The 20,226-nt window shown below is 38.9% G+C and overlaps 1 protein-coding gene across 1 annotated transcript in view; it reads left to right on the forward strand.

Annotated features, from left to right (window-relative positions):
- STK39 (serine/threonine kinase 39) overlaps window positions 1-20,226 on the forward strand; it is a 277,365-nt gene that overhangs the window by 214,068 nt on the left and 43,071 nt on the right. The window contains exons 15-16 of the mRNA XM_045830811.1: window positions 3,254-3,306; window positions 7,437-7,505. Of these exons, the coding sequence (XP_045686767.1) occupies window positions 3,254-3,306; window positions 7,437-7,505 (122 nt within the window). The remainder of the gene's footprint in view (window positions 1-3,253; window positions 3,307-7,436; window positions 7,506-20,226) is intronic.

The following is a 20,226-nucleotide window of genomic DNA, read 5'->3' on the forward strand; positions in this document are numbered from 1 at the left end:
CCAATTAGGCATTTTCCCAACTGCATTTCCTCCTGATGCAACAAGTCTACTACTCACAATCCATCACCATGATCTTCTCAAAGGCGGGCGTCTTAGGTTCTGAGTCATAAAAGCAGGACTTGACTGGGCAACCTCTGTAACTTGAGCCACAGTCAACGTAGATAAGAGGTTATGGAGGATGGATATTACTTCTGTGGCATTAACATTTAAAGAGTCAGGGAGTGCCTTAAAATATTCTAAATACTATCCTTATACCTCTCTTACTTATGGCCTTAGTAGAACAAAATCATTTAAACAAGGCTGATGAAAGGACAGAGAGGAAAGGAACAATGGCATAAATTAGCATCAATCCAAATTCCTTTTCACGTTTTTGTTCTTTTGTCATTTCATTATTAAGGCACTATAAATACTTGCTTTCCTGGTGACCCTTTTTTCTTATTGGATAGTTTTAGTTCTAATTCAGCCTTTGCTGATCAACGGCACACAAAACCAAGGCTATTAGATAAATGGATGGTTGCTGATCTTTTAATGGTAATGTAAAATCTTGGGGAATTTTTTTTTCTCAAAAATGAAAGGAATTGAGCATTTCTGTTTGTATTAGGTATTTCCAATATAGAATTCTTTTTTTTTAAAGATTTTATTTATTTATTTTTAGAGAGGGAAGGGAGGGGGAAAGAGAAAGAGAGAGAGAAACATCAATGTGCAGTTGCTGGGAGCCATGGCCTGCAACCCAGGCATGTGTCCTGACTGGTATTCGAACCTGTGATGCTTTGGTTCGCAGCCTACACTCAATCAATCCACTGAGCTATGCCAGCCAGGGCTCCAGTATGGAATTCTTGGTTCTCACTCTGCCACTCATCAAATTTGTCAACCTTGAAGGCCTTGAACATATGTTAAAAAACAAACAAACAAAACAAGTAATACCTACTCTGTATACCTCATGTTGGATAAAGTGAGATTTCATATCAGTGTTTCTCAGGGTGTGGTCCTGTGGCCCCATAGGGATCCGTGAGACCCTTTCAGGGAGCCCATGAGGTCAAAGCAATTTTTGTGTTAATGTTAAGAAATTTGTTGCCTTTGTCACCCTCAGTCTTTCACACATGTGCAGTGAAGTTTCTCAGTTATTGGCTATGTGATATGTGTGATATCGCAACAGATTGAATGCAGAAGCAAACATAAGAATCCGTCTATCTTAGGCCAGACATTAAAGAGGTTTACAAAAATAGAAAACAATGCAGTTTTTTCACTAATTTGCTTTTTTTTTTGGAAAGTAAAGTATTTTTTCATAAAAATTTTGTACATTATCATATGATAGGTTAGTGTCATTTTCAAATAAGGTAGTATGTAATTTAAAATTTAACAATTTTAATTTCTAATACAAAAGAGCTTGATAGATATAATCAGTATAAACAAAAGCTCCTTAGGAGTCTTAATACTTTTAAGACTGGAAAGGGGTTCTCAGGCTAAAAAGTTGGAGCTCAGCTGATATGTATGGAAGCACTATGTGACTGTGTGGTACACTGACAGTTTGTTAAGACAGTTTAGGCTGTTTGAACAATCCAGCACACCAACCGCCTTTCCACTGCAGGCCCTGATTGTTCTTGGCACACGTCACCGCCAGGGTTCGGCTGCTTGTTCCAGGGTGTGAGGTGATCTCCGAAGCATCCACAGTTGCCTGCAATTTCACATGTCGTTCACGCCTTTTTTTTTTTTTTTTTTGAGAGTTCAGGATTTTCTCAGTATTCAGATTCATTCTCAGGAGGTCCTAAAAGAAGCATAGCCACAGGCAAAGCTGAAGTCCCCCAGTCCCTCTCTATCTCTGAGAGCCTGAAGGAGATGCGAAGTTGTTCAGTGCCCTTCTTCTGTCTGTGGCCTGGGCGTGGGCATCCCTTCCCTTGATTTCTTGACTCGTTACTTTTCTGCTTGTGGAAAGGTGTTAGACTTGGGCCAGCTTCCTAGGCCCTGGGGAGAAGAGCTTTCCTTTTCCCTCAGCCTGTACCATGCCTTTGTTCCCTTTCTGGGCCCCCTGGCACTTAGAGTGGCAGGATGCGGTGGGGCAGGGAGACCAGGAGATAGCACCCAGAGTTGTAGGGTACCACGGCTGGAGTGCTATCAGGATATGATCAGACTGAGGCACCGGAAGGTCACTGTTTAGTGATGAGTATTTAGGCTGTTTCTGTGTCTGTCTTGGGCACCCTAGGCCATTGAGCAAGCAGTTGAGTGCTTACAGAAATTACTATTTCCTATTTCCTACTGCAGTGTTCTAAGATATTTTTATTATCTTCAATTTAGCATCTGTTGAGTTAGTTGTACCATTTAAGTGTTCTTATTAAAACTTAAAACCATTCTAATTATAGCTCATTGCTGCTTATTATCAGTTTTTGAAATTAATATAAATGGAAAATGCACATCTTAGTTACTTGTCCCCTATTTCCTCAGTGTCACTTAATTTTTTTATTGAATTTACACAGGGCAGGGCAAAAGGAGATTTACAGTTATTCATATGGAAAAGATCACAATAATAATAATAATAATAATACAGGAATAAATTGTTTCATGATCTCACAACTAAATGTTTTCTTTACCCAGTATGTATATATTATAGTTTTATGTAAGCATTTTATATTTCCTTAAATAAAGTTTTATATATTCAATAGGTAATTTCACAACATTCAGAGGTTCTCTTCTGTTTAGATTAAAAAAATATTAACTACACAACACACTCCTTGTTTGGGGAGTTTGTTTGCATGATTTCATGTGGCGTGCTATCAGGAACTTTATTGCCACAACTGTCTTCTCTGTTTCAGTTTAAAATTAATTTGATAAAATATTAGTTTTCTCAGAAAGATATGAAAAATGTATTGAATATCATTTTTTAATCTAAAAGCTTCTGAAAGTTTCTGTTATAAAAAAATATATTGAATGTCATGTATTCTTAACTAAAAGCTTCTGAGATTTTCTATTATAAAATTATATTTAAGGTTACTAATTTAGTATAGATTTATAAAATGAACATTTTATTTTTGGAACTTTGTGACTTGAGCAGTTTTATATAAGGTACATTCAATCAATCAAACAAATATCTCCCTTTATTATTGTCAAAACTGTCACTTTCAGTTGAAGTATTTAGACGTCACCCAAGGCTGTAAAATGTCATCTACATGTTAGTAGCACCTTGTACAAACTGTAATACATGTAGTTTGATTAAACTCTGTTCATTTTATCTTAATATGCTGTATGTTATGTATTTCAGAAACTCCAGAAAGGAACTTAATGATATACGATTTGAGTTTACTCCAGGAAGAGGTGAGTTTTAACTGAAATTATTAATTTATTGCTACAAAGAACATTTCAGAAGTTGATTACAAGCACATGTTTATAATTTGTTATTCAAAAAATGTTTTCTGTAAACACAAAGGAAAGAGGGAGGTAGAGAGGAAAGGAAGGACTTACGATTACTGTAGGGAATCCACGCTGAACCTCTACTGCCTATATAAATTTCAGTGATATGTGCTACACTGTGTGTGTGTGTGTGTGTGTGTGTGTGTGTAAATCAAGTACATTACCTCAGCCATGAATGGAAGTACTGGTGTGGTGATGCAGAGACTAAAGGATATTATTGTGAATGCAGTGAGAAGCATCTAGCAGCAGTTCTAAGGAGGGCTGAGCAGCAAACAGTGATGTCATTGAGGTATGTCACCAAAAGGTGACATACTTGGCCTCTGTCCTCAGTCCAGAGTACACAAAGTCTACGTTAGAGAGTGTCTATGGCCTCTGTTTGCTGCAAGCACAACTGGTAGGGATAATGCCAGTGTTGCAGCCAAACACAGTTTTAGTATTTTAAGTAGTTATTAAAATAGCTTCAAGACTAGACTGGTTGCTTCTTCAGCTTCTGGATGCCTGGAAGGCCTAGAACCTGGCATATTCCTTGATATCTCTATCACCTGGAAAGGGGTGATTTTTGGTTAATTAATGGATAAATAACATGTATGAACAGGCTTCAGAGACAAGACTAATTGTTTAACAAAAATTGCTAGTTTTTACTCTGTAGTTTATAACCAAGACAACCTAGAGAAGTGAAAATAAGATGCAAATGCTAAGGCTCTGTTACCCCTGACCTCTGGCCTCAGATTTTTAAGTACATGAAAGCAGCCTCGATGTCTGCACTGAGTATCTTTCTAAAATACTTCAGTCTCTTGCATTTGACTGTATTAATAGATAAACTAATAACATTTCATTTATGTGGTCTCCATGTAAATTTTGATTGATTAATAAATAAGTTGTATTTGCTAAAATTTTGCAAACCCCAAATTACAAGACTTTTTTTTAAAATTGGCATGACATTGGTTAACTGCTTAAAAAACACGAACTCAGATGTTCACAGGAGCCAAAGTTAATGGTGGGGACTTTGGGAAACTAGAGAGTTTTGTCTAAATGCATTCAAGTTCAGATTTTTAAAAACAACGCCAACCAAACAAAGTATGTCCCTGGGCCACATGTGTTCACAGACTCACTGGCTCTGATCTCTAGCCCTGTGTAAGCACAAAGATCTAATGATTCCCTGTTTATTTCAATTAAACTAACATTTGGAGCACCTTTTACAAAATCATATAAATAAGGCCAAAATGAATTTGCTAATTGATCTTTCCAGGAACATCCATCTCTGACAATTTAGAGTCAGTTTGTGAAATGGTACAGTGCTGGTTACTGTTACCAAAAAGCTATCTACAATATTTTGTCATAATGTAAAACTACTGACCAGCCAATGAATTGATAAAATCTGGTAATTACATAATAAATGTTTCAAGTACAACAAGTAAAAGAACAGATTCTTATTTTAAGGTTTGTTCTTTTCATCTGATTGTTTAAAATTGATGGTGGCAATAAAAATCAATTTTAATTTAAAGAGCCAACACAGAAATGAATTTCTGAGTGGAGGATATTTGGAGCTAAGACAGCCCTATCAGCGTTCCCTGGCCCTTTGTGCTGGCTTTGGCAGCCTCGTTTGTCTTAGTTAGATCAGGGGTCTCTGCTTTTGTTGCCCGGACAGAAGCCATAGCATTAGCTTCTGGATGATGACTGACCTTCCCTGGGCAGCAAGCACAGGCCCGTTAGTAACGGAAACATTGTGGATGTATCACTGTACCTTTGTGATTGCTGATGCTGTCTGCACCACCGCTGTGCACGCACACCACAGGTGTGCTGTGTCTGAGCTGTGTGTATGCATAGATATGAGTATGTAGCTATGATATGTAGCTCACACCTGTCCAGTATTCTCTGTCCTCCTCTGAGGGCAGGCCCTTTATGTTTATTATGTCACTCTGTGCTCTGGAATCCAGAGCATATATGATTATTTAACTTGTTTACACATCAGGAATGTTAAGCATCTTAAAGAAAAATAAATTACCAATTACCTTCATGTTTCTGTTCTAACCTATTACTGATATATTACTTATGTGCATACAAAATAACTGCTTAATGGCACACACACACAAACATGGAACATTTCCATTTTTGGCCAGTTAACACAATCTGTTTGCTATTTTAATATGATTCATTCGGTACCTAGGAGCCCTGGAAATAGTAGGAGGTGCTGTATACTTGAACCATTTGTGAATGTCATTTGCTTTGGTTCTGAGTGCTAGCCCTTAATATAACTTTGATTATTCCATTTTTAACTACATTCCATGATTGTAGCTCCTTACTCAAGTGCAAGGTCTTACTGATACTTTGGAGATGACAGTAACACATTTAGATGCTTTAACAGATGATCAGTCGATAGAAAAATAATGACTGCCTGCTGCATGCCCTAGTGAGCCCTTCAATTCAATAGGCTTCTTTTCCTGAAGTTTCCTGTGGCATTCAGGAAGATGGAGATTGTGAGGCTGAGTGTTCTAGCCGACTTCGTAAGTCCGAAACACATTCAGAGTAGAACCTTTCATTATGCTACCAGAGGTTGCATGGTAGGGGATCATCTTTTTCCGAAGAGAATTTTATAAGGTGTTTTCTAGCAGTAAGGACAAGGCCTAAGATAAGCCTACCTAATATGAAATTTTATTGTTTACTAAGATCTCTATATTTTTATTTCCCATTTCCATTTTATTTTATTCATTATGAAGTGGAATGAGTGAAATGATAGAATACCACAATTTCTTGGAAGTAGAAGAATATACATGGACTCTCAAATTTTTATTGGAGACTTGGGAATTCGGGCCATGTATGAAAGGGAGAGAGAGAGTGCACAAGAGTGTAAGATGCATCTCGGGTGACCTTTGCTGCTCCATCATCACCACAGGTTGTTTATTGAGTGATTACTATGCGTCAGACACCAGGCTGAGCCCTTTAAAGCCCAAGAATTATGAAAAATATTTGTGCTTCCAGTTACATGCTTGCATGTGCATGCGTTTACACACAGTTACAAGATCTGAAACACAGATTAAGCAGGAAAAGCTGTGTTGAGCACAGCCTGTGGCATGGCAAGCTGCAGTTCTGCTTAGATGCTCATTAGGTTCAGCAGCTCTACTTGCACATTTTCCCTGACTTTAGAAGACACAAAGCTGAACATCTGTCTAGGTCGTTACTGGCTACTGAGCTGGTTTGTTTTTATTCGGCTACAGTTCTGGGTGTTTTGAGAATATCAGAAGGCCATGGGGACCACATCCTCTCCCATATAAAAATTTAAGGGTTCATAACAGTTCTTTTGAGCACGTTGCAGATTATTGATTTCTCTTTACAAGGTCTTCAAGCAGACTCCTCACTGTTACCATGTGTGTGCATAGCCTTTCAGTTAAGCAATTTCAGCCATATTCACTTGCTACAGGCTGTTCAGCCCCATCATTATGAGATCACTAACTTCTGTCACTTACCACTGAGAACTATATTCTTTTATTCGACCAAGTTTTCTGAGGACTCTGTTGCTATCAAGGGATGTGTGTTATGCCAAAGGAGTTTCCTATTAGCTTACATTTAAATAGCTCATCTTAATAGTCTGACAAACACACAGATGCTCGTACCAAATATAAGTTGTATCAAATGCTACCTATTCAAACTTGGCCGTAAATTCTGATTCAGTAGCTGCTAATGATAGAAAAGGGTTGATGAGGGCTGGAATTGACCTCAGAAAGGAAGGGGAGCCATGCCATAGGAGCCAGTTATGAGAAAACTTCTAGAGGTGCATCTGAGGATTAATTTAGACAGCAGCCAAAGGACAAAGTTTCTTCGTTCACCAACACTAAAACAATAATTTTGTATGACTTCTGTTGAATAAACAGAAAGATGCAAATTGTACACGGCAATGATTTTTCCTCCTGATAGAATCTGAATGATTGGATTAAAACACATGTGGGTAATTTTTGTAAATTAAAATATATTTTTACATTGTACTGGGTTGCTGATTTTTTTGGTTACTAATACATATTCATTTTGTATTTGGACAGATACGGCAGATGGCGTTTCTCAGGAGCTCTTCTCTGCCGGCTTGGTTGATGGCCATGATGTAGTTATAGGTAAATCATTTTTTAGTATGCAGTGTCATTTTGTTGATGCCAAGTGGAAATGCATTTAGAAACAACAGCTTCATAAAGGGAATAATGTATTCTATGGATTTTGAACGTTTCTTTTTGAATTCTCAACTTTAATGTGAAGGAAATAAGCATATTTAACAGTCACGTTTAATTTCCTTTTTTAAAAAAGCTTTTAATGTAATTCTGTCCCATTTATCTGGATGTGATTTAGCCAATAAGAAACTACACTTGTTGGAAATATAACAAAGAACCTAGAAGTAAGACCCAGAAGTCCATGATGTAGCAAAAATAAGATGCTGTGAATTCTGAGCACCAGAGCATGGAAATCCTGGGGTCTTTTCATGAAAGGTTCTCTGTTCTTGCTTTGCACACAGTTCTCATGAACTCAGATGCTAGTTTTGTCAGCCCTTAGCAAGGCTCCTCATAAAGTCTTAAGGTTGGACTTACAGATCATTCAGGCCAATTCTGTCAGTGCGGAGACAAGGAAACAAGTTTCTGCAGTGACTCGGGGGTTCACCCAGGCCACACTGCGGGGTTGTGGCAGACCCACTTCACTGCGGGACTGTGGTTCTTTCTGCCACTTCTAGAGTCAGGGAGCTTTATGGGGACAGGGAAGCCTAAGTAAGAGATACATGATAGGAGCAAGAATTCACCTGGTGGCCTCCGACAAGGCAAAGGAGGCAGAAAGCTGTAAGAAGCAGACACTGCCATCTAACAAAAAGGATAGCCTGATTCTACTTAGGGTGAGGGTGAATAGCTCCACATTCCTGAGAAAATTCTTAGTTATGAAGATTTTATAATTGCAATCTGTTGCTGGATATTCATAATGATGTCCCTAAGTAATACAGATTAGTTAACATTATGTTAATGTTAATTATGGCATTATAGTGTTAATTGTATTATCAATTATAATATATTAGAGAAATATGTATTATGATGAAACTTTCTTCAAAAATATTCAAATCAAAACCAATGCTGGAAATGAATTGGGTTGCTTAAATGATACGTTTTAATTAAGAAATATCACTTACTCAAAAATAAGTCCTTCCCCAGTAATGCTGTAGTATGTGACTGAGAGGGAGCTTGAAGCAGATATACTCACCCATCAGAATAATTTCTCCCTGGAAACTATAACATAGATCATCATTATAAAGTAAATTATTTTGTTTAAATCAGAGTACAGTCATACCTAAGTACCAGTTGGCTTCAGAACTTGTCAAACCCTGTACATGTCACATTTTAACTAGAAAACAAATGTTTCAGCACTCCACTTGCTCTCCACTCAGTGTCCCCTCCTCTCACAATGAAATCGAGGTCAGTGCGTCATGTCATGGTAGCTCGGGAACAGTTTGGTACTCATTGGTTGCGGCCCTTGTCTCGCGTTCCGGGATGAATTAATGAGTACCCGACGTACCACTGTAACTGAGCTTTCAGTGGGAGATTTGAATTCTGGCTAAAGAACCAATATCTATATTAGATACTGGTTGTTTGTATATTACTGATATACAAACAATATTTCATAAATGTAAGAATATAAAAATATCTTTGTAAGTAGAAAAAATTAAGCTTTTTCCCCATTAATTATATGTGAAGTGTACACATTGATTTCACCAGGTAGCTCTTATTCCTCTGCCACGTGGTGTGTGTATGAGGAGACAGGGGTTTTAAAGGAAAGTGTGTCTCCTTATATATTCTTTCCTTCACACTTTAAAATCTTGTGAGGGCTCATGGCCAACAGAGTTTTAGCTAAGTTTTCTGAGCTGAGTAAAAAGGTCAGTTCAACTTTTGTACCTACTATAAATTCCATATGACAGTTCTTTATGTTGCTAGTTCCTAGGTAAAATAATAGATGAAAATAATCATCAAAAAAACTTCTTCTAAACAATTAATGTCTCCTAGTGGGCTAGAAGTTGAGGATCAGATAATCTGTCAATTTGAATTGATCCTGGAAGGTGATAGGGAACGCAGAGAATAAAAAAGATTCATGAGAAGATATTAAGTTACATCTTTTTTTAAGCGTGGCCTTGCTTCAGGTCCTAGGATCAGATTTAGCGTACCTGTATTTGCCCCATGCTCAGTTGACTCCGAATTGAGGATTTGTTTTGGTTGTTGAGGGTTTTTTTGTTGTTATTATGGTTGGTGTTGGTTATTTTTAATTTTTATTAGAGTTGAGCTGACATATAATATTATAGTGGTTGCAGGTGTACAACATAGCGCATCAACATGTATATGCCTCGCACTGTGATCATGGCAAGTCTGGCAGCCATCTGTTACCGTGCAAAGCTTTTGCAACAGTATAGACCATATTCCCTATGCTGTACATTACCTACCTGTGACTTATTTATATTATAGCTGGAAGTTTGTATGGCTTTTCTCCTTCACCTCTTCACCCATTCCCCTCCACTCCTGTGTGGCAAACATTAGTTTCTTCTTTATGTCTATGTCTATTTCTGTTTCAGGTGTTGTTATTGTTTTTTAATTTCTACATACAGGGTAGGGCAAAAGTAGGTTTACGGTTATGAGTACACGAAACACAGTTTATTCTTGTATTTCTGTTTATTAATTACTGTATTATTTTCCATAGAAACAGCATCGTCTTTTTCCAGTCATTTATTGATGGATACCTAGGTTGCTTCCATATCTTGGCTATTGTAAATAATGCTGTAGTGAGCACAGTAGTGCATATAGCTTCTTGAAATAGTGTTTTTGTTTTCTTCCAAAAGTGGAATCACTGGGTCATGGTAGTTCTATTTTTAATTTTTTGTGGCACCTCTGTACTATTTTTCACAGTGTCTACTCCACTTTACAATCCTACCGATAGTACATGAGGGTCCCTTTTTCTGCATGCTCACCAATACTTATTTGTTGATAATAGCCATTCTGACAGGTATGAGGTGATATCTCGTCATGGTTTTGATTTGCATTTTCTTGATGAATAGTGCTGTTGAGCATCTTTTTATATGTTTATTGGCCATTGGTATGTCTTCTTTGAAGACATATTTATTCAGGTCTTCTGCCCATTTTTAATTGGATTGTTTTTTACTACTGAGTTATATGAATTTTTTAATATACTTTGGATAATAACCCTTTATTGGATATATGATCTGCAAATATTCCATTTGGTAGATCGTCTTTTTTGTTGATGATTTTCTTCACTGTGCAAAAGCTTTTTTGTTTGATACAGAAATCTGTTGCATTTCTATGCATTAATATAAACTATCAGGAAGAGAAAGTAAGGAAACAGTTCTATTTACAATTGCATCAAAAAGAATAAAATAGAAATAAATTTAACCAAGAAGGTGGAAGTCCTATACTCTGAAAAACTATAAGAGACTAATAAAAGAAATTGAAGACAATGCAAATAAATGAAAGGATATGCTGTCTTCATGGAGTGGAAGGATTAATATTGTTAAAACATCCATACTTCCCAAAGCAATTTACAGATTCACTGCAATCCCTATCAAAATACCAATAGCAATTTTTCAGGCAACTAGGAAAAAATAGCCCTAAAATTTATTTTATTTATTTTATTTTATTATTTTATTTTTATTTTTTATATCCTATATTCTATATTTTATATTTTATATTTTTTAGAGAGAGGGGAAGAGAGGGAGAGAAATATCAGTATGTGGTTGCCTCTCTAGCACTCCCTGCTGGGGATCTGGTGAGCAATACAGGCATGTGCCCTGACTAGGAATTGAACCAGCCACCCTTTGGTTCACTGGCCTGGCACCCAATCTACTGAGCCACATCAGCTAGAAATAGCCCTAAAATTTATATGAAACCACTAAATAGCCAACAAAACCTTGAAAAAAAGAGAACAAAGTAGGTGTCACACTCTTTGATATCAAACTATACTACAAAATGATAGTCATCAAAGCAGGTTGGTACTGACACAAAAGAGATGCAGATCAATGAAACAGAAAAGAGAGCTGGGAAGTAAACCATGCTTCTATATCCCTGACATTTACATCATCAGTTAATCTACAATAAAGAAGGCAAGAATAGACAATGGAGGAATGACAGTCTCTTCAATAAATGGTGCTGGGAAAACTGAGCATATATGTGCAAAGAAAATGGAACTGGACCACTTGCTTATACCATATCAGTATTTTATGGATGAAAAAGGGAGGTCAAAAGAAGTTTCTGGGATATTGCAATGTGTCGTGGTCCTTTGAATTGGATCTTTTGACTCCAAGACCAGAGTATAACCCTGATACTGTACAATTAGTCCATTGTCTTCAGCTTAAAAAACAGGTTCAGATAAATTTAAATGATGGTCGTTTCTTGTCTTCTGGTGGCGGGGGCGGAGGGAGTAGCTTGTATTCCTTACTTGATTTTCCTGCAGCAGTGGGTGATTTTATTTTAGTTGTTGACTACTTAGCAAACATAAAATATGTTCAGTTCTGTCTTCTCTCACCTACCTCAGCAATTCTCTGCTCCCTCCCTTGTCATCTCTTTCCCCTTCTACTGAATTTGTCCCATCAGCATATGAATAATTTTTATTTCTCACATCCTAAAGCTCCCTCCTGCCTTGCCACTCCTTATAGCTAATCTCAAAAGAATTGCCCCCTGACTTCAATTCTTCTCCTACCATGTCTCTTGAACCCACTCCAGTCAGTCCTTGACCTTCTGTGTCCACACGACTTGTTCTTTCAAAGCCATGTTGTGATAAAGCACTGCCTGGCAGGTGACATTAATGCAAAGGTGCGCTAGAGTGGAGGGAGAAGTTAAGTGGCCCTTGAATGACTGCCATGTCCCTAAATGTAGAGGTTAATGCTTACTACTTGTGTTACTTGGCCTGTAAGTGGCATTGGGCACAGTTGACAATGCCCTCATCCGTGATAAATTTTTTCATTTGATTTTTAAGACTGTATTCTCTCTTTGTTCGCCTATTGTTCTGGTGTTTCCCTCTCAGTCTTTTTTTTTTGTTGGTTCCTTCCCATTTCTCTCACCTCTGAATATTGTCATGCAAGGACTCTTTCTTTGGATCTCCTCCTTTTCTCTAATCCCTTACTCTCTCACAATTCCATCTAGTTTCATGGGACTAATGCCTCTCATTCTCTGTCTCCCAGATTTACATCTCCAACTCAGACCTCTCTTGAATCCCGGGCTTATATCCAGCTCACTGTTTGGTATTTCCACTTAGGATGCTAATAGGCATCCTGGATTTAATTAACATCTCCAAAACCCAGGCCCTAGGTTTCCTTGGAACCTGTCCCTCCAATAACCTTGCACTCTAGGTTGATGGCAGCTCCATCTTTCCAGGTGCCGCAGCCTAAAACCTACAAGTTGTCCTTAATTTTTCTTTCTCTCCTACTCCAAATCCAGCTTATCTGAAGGTACCTGTGATCCAGCCATTACTCACCATCTTTCTTCCTATCCTATTTGAGGGCCCTCTCATCTCTCAGCTGAATTATTGCATTCATCTCTTCACTGGTCCCCCTGTTTCTGTCCTTGCCTCCCTTCAGCCTGCTCCTGTCTCAGCAACCAGAGAGATGCAAGTAAAGAATAAGTCACATGTATAAGGCCACATAGTGTCATTCCATTTACATGAAGTGACCAGAATATGGAAATCCATAGAATGAGGTTAGTGGTTGCCATGGCCTGAGGGACAGGTGGGAAAGGGGAGTGACCATTAATGGGTATGAGTTTCCATAGCAGGTGATGAAAATGTTCTGGAATTAGAAATGGTAGTACTTACACAACCTTCTGGCTATGCTAATGCTTGTGAACTGTGCATTTTAAAAGGGTGAATTTTATGACACGAGAATTGTGTCTCAAGGAAAGTAAGCCGGATCACATTAGTGCTTTAAAACTCTCTCACAGCTTTCCATCTCCTACCGAATCTGTCCCCTGTCCCTTCTCACATCTTTTCCTCTCTTCCTCTCCCCCTCACTTTGTACCCCAGCCACTCTGGCTTTTGTACTTCCTATTCCTTCTGCAGGGTGCCCCTTCCCCGGGTATATCCTTGTGTCTCCTGGTGCTTAAACCCTGCTTCTCAGAGGGGCCTTCCCTGCCCAGGCTAGTTAAAATCACCACCCATCCCGACACTTGTTAGAGATCAACTCCACTTTGAAATACATAGATCTCATAACATTTACTTTAGAAACAGACTGTGTGGAATACAGGATTCCAGTGTTTTAAGACACTTACGTCTGAGAGTGCAGAAACCCAATAGCGTTTATAAATGTGAAATGCATTCACTTGACAAAAGCTGTGCATGAAAACTCCAGTTCAGCTTAGAACACTGGCTTATAAAGGTTTGAGTGATTTCTTTCGTATGTGCATTTTTTTCAACTTTCATACTATAAAAGAAGTAACATTTAAATAGATTAAAACCCCTTTTTTTCCATTAGAATTTTCTCTTGAAGTAAATGCTTAAGGCAACATGAAAAACCTAGTAAAAAGCAATAGTGTATGTTACGGAGCAGTGAATGTTATGACTTTTACTATAATGTAGCAAACACTACAAAAAAAACCTTCAGCAGCCAGCTCCAGGGTGACCAGCCTTTGGCATGTGAACCGCTGCAAAGAAGAGTTTGGCTTGAGAAGGCCCTGGTGCAGTGATGCTGAGTGATTGCTTTTGTGCGGGAGCAGAGCAGTGTAGCAATTCAATGCAGTGGGTATAGACTCTTTGGGGGCTAAAAAAATAGTTTTCCTCCCACCTTCTAAATTCTTCTAGCTGGGCTAATAATCAGATTAACAGAGACAGATTAACAGGAGAAAACGTCCAAAGTTTGTTATATGAATGCCTGTCCAGGGAAGCCACATGAATGAGACCCGAAATGTACTGTGCAGTTGAGGCTTATATGCCATACGGAAAAAGGAATAAAAGGGCAGGGCTCTGGGATTTCAAAGGGGAAATAGGCAGTTTACAGGTAGATAAGACAGAGCTGAGCAAGTGGTTAGACAAATTCCTGCTAGGCAACCTGGAAACAATGGGATGCTGAGGTCAGTCCAGCTGGGCCTCTGCTGGGACCCTTCCTATCTAATGCTGAGGTGGGCAGGCTAAGATTCCTTTCCCCAGGGAGGACTTTCCATCTTAGCCTCTTAGGTGGGAAGTGGGGAAGGTTAAAGGCTCTTTCTGAGGCTTTTGTTTTATAATAACCAGCTTAAAATCAATATCCCAAAAGGCACATTTTGGGGAGGGAAAACTAGTCTCTAACTGAAATCACAAACCTCCTTCAGTTGTGCTTAAATGCAGCACCCCCCTGGGGAGAAACAGGACATGTTTTTAGGCCTTGTATAAAATGGAAACTGATAAGGTTGGTAAGACCCTCTGAATGCGTGTTTGTTTAAAAAAATTAGTGAACTTTGCAAGATGCAAAACTTCATGATGTGCATGTAGAGGGACCTTAAGGAGGACTGATACAGTGAGGCAGCAGAGAAACTTATTGTCTTTGCCTCCCAGTGAAAAAACACCAGTCAGAAGTTTTCTCTGCAATATAACCACAGAGGAGAAAAACAAAACTCATCTACAAAAGAACACCGAAGTTCTGAATTCTATTCAGGCTTTGTGATACATAATACTTTTTAGTTTCTCTTGAATAAATGTTAGACCTTCAGGAAAAGGAAGGAACACCTATAGGTGTTTTCCTAGTTGCCTGGCCTGTCCACAAGCTCCTGCAAAGCTGCTGGGCTCCCATCTGCATCACCCCATCCAGGCGTCAGGGCGCTGCAGTGAGTGAATGCGGGAGAGGAAGCCCCTTGGCAGCTGCCTTCCAGAGAAGTGCCTACCAACTGCTCTTTGCTCGGTTTTTACATCACCATTTCCTGGCTTTGTAACAACATATGTCTATTTTTTTCCCTTCAAGGGGAGTTTAGAACCAGATGTTGGCATTTCTATTTCCTGACAAGGGAGCTGTGTTTCTGCATTCATTTGTATAATTTTCCTCAGATGGATTTGGAGCCCAGCTGAATCGTGATCACTGCACTGGAAGCTGACATTAGCTGTAGATGTCCTCATAAAGTCTGTCAGTGACTTCTGAGATCCGGTCCCTGTCCCTGGTGTGCTCTTTCGCTGCTCACGGGCAGTTCTATTCAACACCTGTCCGCCCTTTAAGATTCACATGAATGCCACCTCTGTGAAGCCTTCTCTGATGCTTGCCCTCTCCCTAACAGATTCTGAAGGACATCTTTTTTGTCTTGAATGCCAGAGAACTGTATTTTCACCTTTTTTAGTGGCACATGGCTTTCATCCTACTGTCTGTCCTGGTGCCCGTCTTCTGTGTGTGTGGAGGTTGAGAGAGCCTTTACAGCAGGCCTGTCTCCTGTTTTATTCTGTTCTTCACCATCCTTGCCACACGTATGCACTTACTGCTTAGCCTGTGCATAAATGAATGCCTTTAATTCCATCTAGCAAACTGAATACTGGAATAGTTCATGAATTGATGATTTGGACGATACAAAATTGCATGCTGTCAAAGCTGAACAGAAATTCCCTGTGATTGATTTTTTTTCCTCTCTCTCTCTCTCTCTGCCCCTCCTTCCCTCCCTCTCTCCATCCCTCCCTCCCAAACTTACTCTCCACATGCCTTTTGAATCCTGCCTCTTGGGAAGGAAGTGTAGTTGGTGTAGAAGGCCTCTGTCCTCTGGTGCTTGCTGAAGTTATACAGTGTTTGTCTCAGTTTGGACTGTGAGATGCCTGCATCAGAATCTCATCTTGGATCCTTACTAAAAACACACATTTCTGGGTGTGTTCCAGCCTAGAACCCAGAGGAGGAACTCTGAGAGTCTTGGCACAGAGTGTGGAAATCTGCATTTTGAATGAGCATTTAGGTGATCTTTATAACCAAGAGATTATCTGTGGCCACTTCTTTAGTTTCTGCTTAAAGTAAACTTTGGAGACTGTTTTATGTTTTAGCTCATTTTATCATCCATTATCTTCTTTCTAATTTTGCTGTTTTCCTTTGTTTTTTTGCTTTACTTGATTCTCTTCTCTCTTTAGGAATTTATTTTAAAACTGTGCCAGGTGACTTTTTAAAACAGTGTGTGTGTGAGTGGTGTAGATGTGTGTGTGAGAGCGTCATCACTGGCATACATTTTTACCGTAATGAGCCATCACGGTTTCATTAAAACGGTGTTGCTGCTCAGGGTGCCGTAGACCCTGCAGGTGGCCTTTGGTGTTTGTATTTCTATATAACAGTAAAGTATCTTCGGGTTCCGGTGTACGCTGGCAACAGAATCTTTGCTCATTTGTGAGAATATGGCTGGATGTGTGAAGTGCTTTGTTCCCCCAGCTATAGTCAGGACGTTTAAGTCGGTTGTGAGTGATCCAGGATTTATTGACCAACAGTGCACTTTTGCAAATGAAAGGCTTGGAAAAGAGTGGACATATTTTCTCTCTCTTATATTCAGTTCAGTGATTATGCCGTGATGTTTACTGAGGTTTAAATTCACTGAAGAAAAACCTTCATGCACAAAATAGTGTCTCTGTTAAACAACTATACTATGATTTTTAAATGGTGACAGTTTTTGTTTTGGGGGGGATTTTTGTTTTTGAGGAAGAAAACTTTTTAAGAAGCCCTTTCTGGGTTTAGACAGGCTCGGGGTTAGTTGAAAGATATCAATAAATACAGTCAAGTGATTGCTGATTAAAAGTTGTCTGTATGTTAATTTTAATAGTTTAGGGCACTGGAAAGTAGAAGTGGCTTAGGACCCCTATACTGATTACTTTTCTTATCTATTTTTAACCAAAATAAATATTGAACAGTTTAATGTGGCACAGGGTTATCATTTTAAAAAATGTGCCACTACTCCTGGTTTCCCAAATATCTTTTTTCCTTAAAAAATGTTTTTATTGAAGTATTTATTCCTTAAATAAGAAAATTTAATATTAATTTGAATATTAGAAATTAGAACAATAAAATAAACAAATTAGTAAACAATTATTCTAAAATACTTACAAACAATAGCTTAGACTATCTACTATAAAAATACCATGCGAAACTACCATTTCTAGACGAATTAAAGCAGTTGAACTCTGTGGAGAGGTGATAGAATCACACACAGCGCTGCTGTGTAAATAGCCAAAGAGCTGTTTGCTCTGTGAAATGCTGGGGACAAGGCCTGAATAAATGTGCAGAGAGCTGGCTCTCTCCTGTGTACATGCGTGTTCCTCCTCTCTCTCTCCCTCTCTCTCTCTCTCTCTTTCTGTCTCTCCCCCACCTCTCTCTCTGTCTCTGCCTCTGTCTCTGACTGTCTCTCTCTGTCTCTGTCTCTCTCCCCCCATTCATTAAGTTGATATTAATAGCCTAAGGGTTAATGATATATGTTTAAGTTTATTCGGTTGCAACAGAAACACAGATGAACTAAAGTAAAATATAATTCTTGTTTTAAAGAGCATGATTGTTATGATATGGTGACCATATTCCCCTGACCCGCCAAATTCAAGGCAGTTAAACGAAGAAATGTTTTCCTAACAAACCATCAGAAGCTAAAATAAGCTGCCCACTCCTGCGATTGAATCCACTGACAGCCCCGGCTCCAGCCCCCCCACCTGGTCCCCCTGCACTTACTTATGGGCCAATTCTAATGGCAAATGGTCGCCTATCCAGATCAGAGTTGGCAGAACTGTTTATAAATACATTCTGATTTGGGGGGTAGGGGTCCATTCAAAATTACCTTTCCAAATATGAGCAAATGTTATTTCCAGGAAGTTCTAGAAAGCGTAAAATAACATCTGTAATTTCCCCAAAGGTGATCTCAGTTTCTGTGTTACACGATTATGAATCAGTGCAGTGGAAAACTACACTGTAAGCCCCGACTTTCTAATTAACTTTGTCACTTTTTATTTAGTTAGGAGTTATGGATCCTCTTTGAAACCATTGCGATAGCCAGACTCCAGTTTAATCTCTATTTAATTTCACTTGCATGGAACTAGAGCTTAGCTAGTACATTTGTCTTAGGTATTCACTGAGTCAATAGAGTCTTGCTTTTCTCAATTCAAATTCTTCTGTTTTAATTTATCATCTTTCTTTTAACCCTAGAATCAGATATGCCTTAAGATTACACTCAGTCCAGCCAAACTTTCTGACTGCAGAATTTGTAATTTATTGTATAAACCCCAAATCAGTGTTCCCTACATATAACAAGAGAATATCATTGCATGGAAGCAAAGTAGGTTTGTCTGCTGCAGGAAACCTAGTGTCTGATAATACATGTTTTTGTGGCACTACCAGGTATGCAGGATTTAAATTCAATGGCTCTTTTCCTAAACAGTCTGCCCCAGTAGAGGACAGCTCTGTCTCTGGCTATGGTTATAGTGCACACACACGTGTGTGCACGTGTGTGCTCTCCCACTCCAGACGTCTCTGGGCTTCCCTGAATTGTCACTATTCCATTAGTAGTACAATATCACAGACATAAGTAGATGCCCAGTTGTGCTTGTTAATGAATTGACAGGTAGATCTAATCCCAAACCAAATTTCTCTGCTGGGTTTTTTTTTTTACACTCTATTAGATGAGATAAAAGAGAAGTCATTGCCTTATGTAACAGAAAATAGAACTCCTGGTTTACCAAATATAAAAAGAATTCTAAAGTAAAGAAACAAAATTAGGTTAACATTTTTGATGCAATAAGCTTATCACTATTTGTGGCTTCATATCTAATTATAATCTTAAATCTGATCCTGTATCTTGCATTAGGTTAACATTTTTTTAAAAAAGCAAAGAGGACCTTTTGGCCAACCCTAAGAAAACTTGCTTCTTCAGTTTACACTCCTTAACTTAGCATCCCAAAAGAATATGAGAATGCTTTCACCCCAGGTTCATTTGAAGGCAAGAGAGGCCCCGAGTGGTCACGTGCTTGAGAAACATGTCATTCCATTGCATCCAGTTGTGTTCTTGAGCTAATGTGTTTTAGAAGTAACCACCGCACCATGTAACTCAGGGCAGGCATTCCTTAAAAGCAGGTGTTCTGGGAGGCTTCTACATCAGATGAGCTGCAGGACCATCCAGCAGGAGTTTGCAGTCAGGAAAGCCCTTGGAGAGCTGTGGGTGCAAACTTCTGGGCCTGGCTCTGTGCACCTTCTGGCCAGGGTACAGGGGACACTGCGGCAGCAAGTAAAGAAGGAGCTGTCTGTTAAACTGGGAGGCAGATTTTTTGAGGGGTCTAATTTTTAATAGCAAAATGCTTTAATCTTTACCCTTAGGGAACTTGGTCAGCCATGAGAAATTTGTTAGTTGAAATGAGGGTAGGAGATTTAAAGTATCTTTTCAGTAATAGACCCCAGGAGGGCTAATTTATAATGGATTTTGAGACTTCTTACCAGTTTGTGATTGTTACCTGGTCTTTAGAAATTCAGTGTTCTCATGGCTCACTTCTTCATTGGATGGAGGGATCTGGGGTCAGAATTCTGCCAAGTCTCTACACTCGCTCATCTGTGTGTGATATGCAGGGTCAGAAGGACAAGGAAAGACTTGAAAATTGCTTAGGCACTAGGCTTGCTCTCCAGCCCTGTGAGCTGACTATTAATTCCTCACATATCCTTCTCACTGCTGTGCTTCTAATGCTTGTTGTTGTCAGTGGAACTGAGAGATAAGGTAAGAATGGCATACACTAGAAATTTAACATCTAATAGAAAGGTAGAATACAGATTAAGGGACTTGATTTAGACAGCACTACTCTTGGGAAGTAAAAAATTGCTATAGATTATTCTGACTAATGGGCTTCTCAACTGCTGGCATGGTAGACTTGCTA

Source organism: Phyllostomus hastatus, unplaced genomic scaffold (assembly GCF_019186645.2).
Source record: "Phyllostomus hastatus isolate PE091 unplaced genomic scaffold, TTU_PhHast_1.1 phas_contig_1, whole genome shotgun sequence".
NCBI classification, from domain to species: Eukaryota; Metazoa; Chordata; class Mammalia; order Chiroptera; family Phyllostomidae; genus Phyllostomus; species Phyllostomus hastatus.